General features: G+C 44.4%; 1 protein-coding gene across 1 annotated transcript; it reads left to right on the top strand.

Annotated features, from left to right (window-relative positions):
- The first annotated feature begins 315 nt into the window (after nt 1-315).
- On the top strand, nt 316-2,674 carry LOC122261870 (uncharacterized). Its single transcript, XM_043029687.2, has 3 exons — nt 316-423; nt 1,542-1,732; nt 1,918-2,674. Exons 2-3 carry the CDS (start codon nt 1,673-1,675, stop codon nt 2,344-2,346), a joined length of 489 nt encoding a protein of 162 aa, XP_042885621.2. The 5' UTR covers nt 316-423; nt 1,542-1,672; the 3' UTR covers nt 2,347-2,674.
- Nucleotides 2,675-9,066: the final 6,392 nt, after the last annotated feature.

The raw sequence follows: 9,066 nt of genomic DNA, 5'->3' as shown, positions 1-9,066 counted from the left end.
CACACAGTCACACACACAAACAAACACACACAGTCACACACACAAACAAACACACACAGTCTCACACACACACACACACACATACGCACACGCACACGCATTTATGGACCAATGGAAATATCATATTCGTTGAGAGTCTATCGTATACATGGCATTAGTCTAATTATATATTTATGCAGCATTATTATAATTATATATAAATAATCTATGATTAATAACTATGATTGTAAATTATAATATATATACTTATATGAATTATTATTTAAAAAAAAATAAAACAAAAACAATGCAATATATCTTGTATCCTCATTTGACCGACGAACATAAACAAGCGCGCATCCTTTTCGAAGAGGAAGAACGTCTTCTCGTCATATTTCTATAAGAATGTGGAATTCGAAAGCAAATACCTCTCTTCTAGAGAAAGTAAGTCAAGAAGATGTCCTTTGGAATGTAATGCATCCATATTATCACAAAAAAAAACGCTGAAATGAACTCTGTTTGACAAGATATGTGCAGAGCTGAAAACAGAGTATCCTCTTCTGGACGTGACTACAGGAAAGAAAAACATTATTTGATGTATCAATTTATTTTAACTTTGGTATAATGAACTTTCAATTTCATGCACGGAATTATGCTATTATACATGCAAAGTATTAGTTAAATGCTTTTGAATTTTGTAGAAAATGCTAGGTAAAAGCTGATTTGGGACTAACAGTTTGTATTTGTTTTGAGATTACAGTTTTTTTTATAAGTAATTAATGAAAAAAATCTTGTCGTTCACACATATAAGTTGCTTATTATAATTTTACAAATTACAAATTACAAGTGCAACTGCCTTCCAGAGACTAAGCTCACAGGTAATCTGAGGCCAAGTATTTAATCTGACTAATTTTATAATGTTCAAATTGCCGTGAATACATTAAGAAAATATGTGCTGGAGGGTGTTGGGGTGCAGATCCCCCATCAAACCAATAATGTGCAATGCCTGAAGGGCTAGCCCAGTTGTCACAACTTGTAATCTAACAATACACTCACAAGATTATTTGGTAATATTTTGAGGACTTTGAATATGATAAAATATCAATTAATAAAATCTCACTTATATAAGGTTTCCGAAATTGATTTTTAGTTTAAAATGTGTAGCATGATAACCAGAATCATGTATCAACTACAAATTGAAAAAAAAATATACACATATATAATGTGTCCCTTTGCCTTGGTAAAATAGACAGGTATAGGAATAATGGTAAAACTTTACAATAGGGCTGCGTCATTCACTTGCTGTGAATACATGTAGCCCCCATTTTAAAGGGGGTTACAGGGGAGCAAAGCCCCCCGTTAAGTCAAGGAAACCTAGTTATAATAGAAATACATTTAATGATGTCCTAAATATGACGCAGCCCTATTGTCAAGTTTTACCGGAATAATAATACATGCAAAAAAGCATGACTGTTGTTATTTGTGAAAGTGTTATTTGTGTTATGGATGCATAAATATTCCTCTGCTAGTTTTAATTTTCCTATTTTCTTTATTACTTGCAGTTGAAGTAATGGATAAATTTAAGTACCTTCACGGCCAATATCAGAAAATTTTACGGAAAATCAGGAATACTCCAAGTGGTTCCGCAGCAAAACCTGCTATTAAGTGGGAGCATTATTAGACATGCTCATTCATGCACCCTGTGTATGATGCGGGCCCTACAGAATCCAGTTTCATACACCCTGATGACTTGGTAAGCTTGGCTGAATGTGTTTATAATTACAATTATATTCTAATGAATACAGCACTTATTGTAACATAACAGTATGGCTAAGAAATTATATTTAAATATTACAATATTTTATTCAAGGTTCATCAAGTGAAATCATTCTAACAGTATTAAATATAAACATTAAAGGCGTTTTGCTTAACTTTCAGGAACCACAACAGAAGGAAGTGGTATTGTATGAGGGACCTATTGAGGACCTTGAAGATACTAAAATATCAGTATCACCAACTTCAATACTATCAAGTTCAACGCCTTTCCCTCTGCCTGATATTAATGAAGAGGTCATCAGAGAAATTCCTGATCAGCCCAATACCAGTTATGTAAAAAACTCACAAGTGGTAGAAAAGAAGAAGAGGAAAATGGACAAGAGTGATGCACTGGATGAAAAAATGTCAAAGACCATTGACAACTTGCAGGAAGTTTTGGCACAGCAGTCCACGAAAGATACATGCCTTGGCATGGTTACTGAGTCTGTGATGGCTGCCATGAAGTTTTTCAGTGATTATAAAGAGGTGAAAATGAACTTTACATTGAAAGTGATGGAGCTTATTGCAGCAAAAACTAGTGTTATGCCATAGAAAAGAGAAGGCAAGGCAATAATTAAAACACAGTACTGGAAAATCATGAAATGCCATAAATGTTTACATGCTGTGATTTATGCCAATGATGAAATTTGTATATAGTCATATCAAGTCATCTCTTATCATATGCTGGTCATGTTATAGTTTTCTATTTATTTTAGTAATATTTATTTTCATGTTACAGTAGTTAAGATATAGTTTAAGATATTCTTTATTATTGTATGTTTATATATATTGCTATAAATATTTTTATATTTCTAGATATACATTTTTTTATATTTCTAGGTATATAGTTTAAAAATGGAGAAATAAATGTAAAAATTTATGATGTTCTTTTCATTTCCTTTTAATTGTTTAGATGATTATTATTTTGGTTTTCTTATACATAACTTAGTACATTTTATAAAAAAAAAAAAAATAAAAAAATAAAAACAGTAATTTAAAATATTAATGAATATTTAAGGTTGGAATTTCATTGCCAATAAGTTTTTATTTCTTCACTTAGTTTTAACTAAATATAAGAATATGTGTTTGTATGCTGATCATCTTTTCATAATTCTGTTCTTATTTATGTAATATATACTTAGTTTACATAATCATAGTTATCAGAAAGACTTCTTATTTATTATTTGAGATTGGGTTGAAATAGAAAAAAACATATTCATATATATATTGCAGTTCACTGTAAGAAAAAAAAATGCACAACAAATACAAAAATACTATACTATTTAAGTAAAAACTAGAAGAAACATGATACTAATTCTACTGTACATTAAAAGAAACACAACATATGATTTTACTACTTGACAATGATAATCATCAAAACATCAGTGCCAACTTGTTTGATGCAAGAGTGCTGCATCTTGTTGCCATGTCACACTACTTCTACCAGTGAAATAGTCCTTTCCAGCTGCCTTGAATTATTTCTCAAGAAATTATGGAGAACAACTGCTGCAAATATGATTTTCTTAGTGTTTGCTGGACTTGAGTGAATAGGTTGTTGAAACACTCTAAATTTGGCAACAAGGATACCAAAGGCATTTTCGGAAACACGATGAGCTCTTGATACTCTGTAATTGTATATCCTCTGTTAGACACTTAAGTTCTGGCCAGGATAAGGTTTCATCAAATAATTTTTGAGAGGGAATGCATCATCTCCAACAATTACATATGGAACTTTTTGATCTGCAAATGGCAAAGTATCAGGTGGTGGAACTTGAAGCTTTTCTTTTTCTAGGTATTCTCTTAATTTACAACGATCGCAAACACCTGCATCACTTGAGCGTCCCTGAGCTCCTACGTCAACTTACATGAGTCGAATCGGTAATGAGCATCAACCAGAGCTAACATTATCATACTATGGTGACCCTTATAATCATAATACTCTGATCCTGTATTTTCTGGTCTCCTCATTAAAAAGCGTTTTCCAGCCATGGCTCCAATAAACATTAGCAAATTCCAGCTGTTATAAAAGTCGCTTGCCACTTGCTTCCATTCCTCTGATGTTGATGGAAGTTCCAGATGAGTATCCTTTAAGACGGAATATATTGCACTGCAAACTTCTGGTATGATGTGGGTGATCAAGCTATGGCTTATCCTATATTGGAATGCTAGAGAACGCCGAGATTCACCTGTATTAAAGAAAATGTATACGTAATTAATATGTGTAATGGTTGAATAAGGATATAGCATTTTCTTTAATGGTAATTTCTTTATCCCAGCATCATTTAACAGGACTGATACAAATAATGATTCCTATATGGTAAAATGTAAATATTCATTATTGATTCTCTCTATATTGCTTATATATCCTTATATATCAGTTAAAGAAACCTAATTATGAGAGAAACAGATGTAATGATAATTGCAACCATAATATCATTTTATTAATATTATTATTTTAGCCTTAGGTTATAAAAATAAAATTTCAATTAAATTGATACTGAATGCTAAAAATGTTTTTAAATAAAGGGCTAAACATGCAGGAAACCTATGAAATTTGTTCTTACCTGTGGCTAAATAAGGCAAAGTCACAGAGAGTCGTTCTGGTGCAGATATCGTGTCCCTTAGCCGTGTGTTTTCTTTCTGGATGAGGAGGGCCACCAAATTTTTGCCTGTTCATTCTATGGAAATCATAAAACACTGTTATCACCCACTCGCGTTTCTTGAATTAAATTGTGATACACACTTCGTTTTTTTTTTTTTTTTTCCTGTAGCCATGGTTTCATCCATAGTCTCTTTCTACTTTTCTTGCTCTTTTTATATTCTCTATACTTGTGGAAACGCGTAGGTGTAGCAAGAGCGAGGGAGATGAGCGCAGGATCCATCGCAAACTACCGATGAGGGATTGCAGAGTCAGTGCAGACACGGTTTGTTTTGATGCCGCGATCCAGTGGACTGAGCCGATGGTTCTTTTCTCAGGGTAAACAAAACGGATGAGTGGGTGGGCTCCAACCCGCTGATAATCACTGGATTCCAACGAAATCTATGGGCAGTCGAACCGTAGCTTAATACAAACACTAAGGTGTAAGAAAAACCGTACGATACAACTACTACTGCTTCGCTCACACGCGCGCACCGAAGCACAAACACTTCTTTGTCCTCTGGCAATGTCAGGGCGCGCCAGCGAGCCATCAGCATCTGCAATGGACAAGCTAAGCCGTGAGAAACTCGTGCTCGGCCTCGAGCGAGCGGGCAAGGGCCTTAAGAAGAAGCTCGGCAAGGGTTTCGAGGTTAGCATGATCCCTGCCATCGCCGATGAACTCCTGCGTCTGCAGGACAAGAAGGGCGTCGAGCTCAAGTCAGCCGACATTCCTTCTCTCAGGAAGGATCTCGAAGTAGATCAAGACAAGGACTCTCTCCTGGGAGTGTCCCTGAGCGTCTTGGAGATTTTCCAGACGAGCGGCCGAGGCTGCAAGAAGCCCTCCCAAGTGCAGTCTCCGCTCCCCGAGACGGCCGACCTGCCCAAAATGAAGAGCTGGATGAAGCCCCTCAAGCCCAAGGCAAAAGTTCTAGAAAGGTTCAAGGAAAAGTACAAGGAACTGAACAATGCAATCTGCAAGGATATGGGCAGGTCTCATAAACTCAAAGTCTTCACTACGGATGAGATACTGCAGGAGTTCGGCGAGAGTGACGTGTTCGAGCTGGGCGGAGGCGTCCATGGCTCGTGCTTCCTCGTGCAGGACAAGAACTGGGTCGTCAAGATGATGGCCAGGAACTACGATGGAGTGAGAACGGGCACCATTGAGCTCGAATCCCTGCTGTGGCTCCAGCACTTCAAGGGCGTCCAGAAGCTGGTCGGGATTTGGCCGGAGCAGATGGCCATCATCTCCGAAAACGCCGGCCCGACCGTCCAGCGCTGCGTGGAATCGGGCCAGCTCAATGGGTGCGACAAGCGGAAGATCGTCCTGTCGCTGGCCATGGCCGTCCGCTCGATCCTCAGGTACCGTCGCGTCCACAACGACCTGCACAAGAAGAACGTGTGCGTGCAGCGCGACGAGCAGGGCGAGCTCCAGGCCGTGCTCATCGACTTCGGGCGCGCCACCAACCGGGGGGTCACCGAGATGAACCTCAGGTCGGACTACGAGGACACCAGCCACCTGGCGCCGGAAACCTTCCTGTACACCAAGCAGACGGCCATCACGGAGGCCTACAGTCTGGGCTACCTCATCCGCTACATCTTCGGCCAAGACGTCCCCGAGGACATGTCCCAGTGGGTGAAGAGGGCGATGGGCGCGCCCGAAGGGAGACCCACCGTCCAGGAGCTGATAACCGCCCTGACGGAGGGCGAAACCCAGGGGAACTGATGACGTTCTTCCGATTCATTTTCTGCCTTGCATAAGAAGTCATTATGCAAGGTGGATTTTCCTTGATCTATAAGGTCATGATTTGTTTTGTACCGCCCAGCCTCGACGGGCAAGATTAGATAAATAAGGAAATAAAGATTAAAAAAAAAAAAAAAAAAAAAAAAAAAAAAAAAAAAAAAAAAAATATATATATATATATATATATATATATATTATATATATATATATATATATATATATATAAATATATATATATATGTGTGTGTGTGTGTGGGTGTGTGCGTGTGTGTGTGTGGGAGTGCGAGAGGGAGTGTCAAGGCCTGAGTGCCAAACAGAGTTCTAGAGGGAGGGAGTGTCAAGGCCTGAGTGCCAAGTGGAGTGCGAGAGGGAGGGAGTGTCAAGGCCTGAGTGCCAAGTGGAGTGCGAGAGGGAGGGAGTGTCAAGGCCTGAGTGCCAAGTGGAGTGCGAGAGGGAGGGAGTGTCAAGGCCTGAGTGCCAAGCGGAGTGCGAGAGGGAGGGAGTGTCAAGGCCTGAGTGCCAAGCGGAGTGCGAGAGGGAGGGAGTGTCAAGGCCTGAGTGCCAAGCGGAGTGCGAGAGGGAGGGAGTGTCAAGGCCTGAGTGCCAAGTGGAGTGCGAGAGGGAGGGAGTGTCAAGGCCTGAGTGCCAATCAGAGTGCGAGAGAGAGGAAGTGTCAAGGCCTGAGTGCCAAGTGGAGTGCGAGAGGGAGGGAGTGTCAAGGCCTGAGTGCCAAGCGGAGTGAGAGAGGGAGTGTCAAGGCCTGAGTGCCAAGTGGAGTGCGAGAGGGAGGGAGTGTCAAGACCTGAGTGCCAAGCGGAGTGCAAGAGGGAGTGTCAAGGCCTGAGTACCAATCAGAGTGCGAGAGAGGAAGTGTCAAGGCCTGAGTGCCAAGCGGAGTGCAAGAGGGAGTGTCAAGGCCTGAGTGCCAAGCGGAGTGCAAGAGGGAGTGTCAAGGCCTGAGTACCAATCAGAGTGCGAGAGAGGAAGTGTCAAGGCCTGAGTGCCAAGCGGAGTGCGAGAGGGAGGAAGTGTCAAGGCCTGAGTGCCAAGTGGAGTGCGAGAGGGAGGGAGTGTCAAGGCCTGAGTGCCAAGCGGAGTGCGAGAGGGAGGGAGTGTCAAGGCCTGAGTGCCAAGCGGAGTGCGAGAGGGAGTGTCAAGGCCTGAGTGCCAAGTGGAGTGCGAGAGGGAGGGAGTGTCAAGGCCTGAGTGCCAAGTGGAGTGCGAGAGGGAGGGAGTGTCAAGGCCTGAGTGCCAAGCGGAGTGCGAGAGGGAGTGTCAAGGCCTGAGTGCCAAGTGGAGTGCGAGAGGGAGGGAGTGTCAAGGCCTGAGTGCCAAGTGGAGTGCAAGAGGGAGTGTCAAGGCCTGAGTACCAATCAGAGTGCGAGAGGGAGGGAGTGTCAAGGCCTGAGTGCCAAGTGGAGTGCGAGAGGGAGGGAGTGTCAAGGCCTGAGTGCCAAGTGGAGTGCGAGAGGGAGGGAGTGTCAAGGCCTGAGTGCCAAGTGGAGTGCGAGAGGGAGAGAGTGTCAAGGCCTGAGTGCCAAGCGGAGTGCAAGAGGGAGTGTCAAGGCCTGAGTGCCAATCAGAGTGCGAGAGAGGAAGTGTCAAGGCCTGAGTGCCAAGTGGAGTGCGAGAGGGAGAGAGTGTCAAGGCCTGAGTGCCAAGTGGAGTGCGAGAGGGAGGGAGTGTCAAGGCCTGAGTGCCAAGTGGAGTGCGAGAGGGAGGGAGTGTCAAGGCCTGAGTGCCAAGTGGAGTGCGAGAGAGAGGGAGTGTCAAGGCCTGAGTGCCAAGTGGAGTGCGAGAGGGAGGGAGTGTCAAGGCCTGAGTGCCAAGTGGAGTGCGAGAGGGAGGGAGTGTCAAGGCCTGAGTGCCAAGTGGAGTGCGAGAGGGAGGGAGTGTCAAGGCCTGAGTGCCAATCAGAGTGCGAGAGGGAGGGAGTGTCAAGGCCTGAGTGCCAAGGGGAGTGCGAGAGGGAGTGTCAAGGCCTGAGTGCCAAGCGGAGTGAGAGAGGGAGGAGTGTCAAGGCCTGAGTGCCAAGCGGAGTGCGAGAGGGAGTGTCAAGGCCTGAGTGCCAAGCGGAGTGCAAGAGGGAGGGAGTGTCAAGGCCTGAGTGCCAAGTGGAGTGCGAGAGGGAGGGAGTGTCAAGGCCTGAGTGCCAAGTGGAGTGCGAGAGGGAGGGAGTGTCAAGGCCTGAGTGCCAAGTGGAGTGCGAGAGGGAGGGAGTGTCAAGGCCTGAGTGCCAAGTGGAGTGCGAGAGGGTGGGAGTGTCAAGGCCTGAGTGCCAAGTGGAGTGCGAGAGGGTGGGAGTGTCAAGGCCTGAGTGCCAAGTGGAGTGCGAGAGAGAGGGAGTGTCAAGGCCTGAGTGCCAAGTGGAGTGCGAGAGGGAGGGAGTGTCAAGGCCTGAGTGCCAAGTGGAGTGCGAGAGGGAGGGAGTGTCAAGGCCTGAGTGCCAAGTGGAGTGCGAGAGAGAGGGAGTGTCAAGGCCTGAGTGCCAAGTGGAGTGCGAGAGGGTGGGAGTGTCAAGGCCTGAGTGCCAAGTGGAGTGCGAGAGGGTGGGAGTGTCAAGGCCTGAGTGCCAAGTGGAGTGCGAGAGGGTGGGAGTGTCAAGGCCTGAGTGCCAAGTGGAGTGCGAGAGGGAGGGAGTGTCAAGGCCTGAGTGCCAAGTGGAGTGCGAGAGGGTGGGAGTGTCAAGGCCTGAGTGCCAAGTGGAGTGCGAGAGAGATGGAGTGTCAAGGCCTGAGTGCCAAGCGGAGTGCGAGAGAGAGGGAGTGTCAAGGCCTGAGTGCCAAGTGGAGTGCGAGAGGGTGGGAGTGTCAAGGCCTGAGTGCCAAGCGGAGTGCGAGAGAGTGGGAGTGTCAAGGCCTGAGTGCCAAGTGGAGTGCGAGAGGGAGGGAGT

Source organism: Penaeus japonicus, unplaced genomic scaffold, assembly GCF_977035675.1.
Source record: "Penaeus japonicus unplaced genomic scaffold, GWHDUDI00000001_assembly GWHDUDI00000006, whole genome shotgun sequence".
Lineage (NCBI taxonomy): Eukaryota > Metazoa > Arthropoda > Malacostraca > Decapoda > Penaeidae > Penaeus > Penaeus japonicus.
The sequence above is the reverse complement of the archived record's forward strand: the minus strand, read 5'-3'. Positions and strand labels throughout refer to the sequence as shown.

Excerpts from the sequence above, each read along its gene's own strand:
- LOC122261870 (XM_043029687.2), top strand. The coding sequence starts at position 1,673 with ATGCACCCTGTGTATGATGCGGGCCCTACAGAATCCAGTTTCATACAC. Across the intron at positions 1,733-1,917 it reads TCATACACCCTGATGACTTG|GAACCACAACAGAAGGAAGT; the intron begins GTAAGCTTGGCT and ends CTTAACTTTCAG.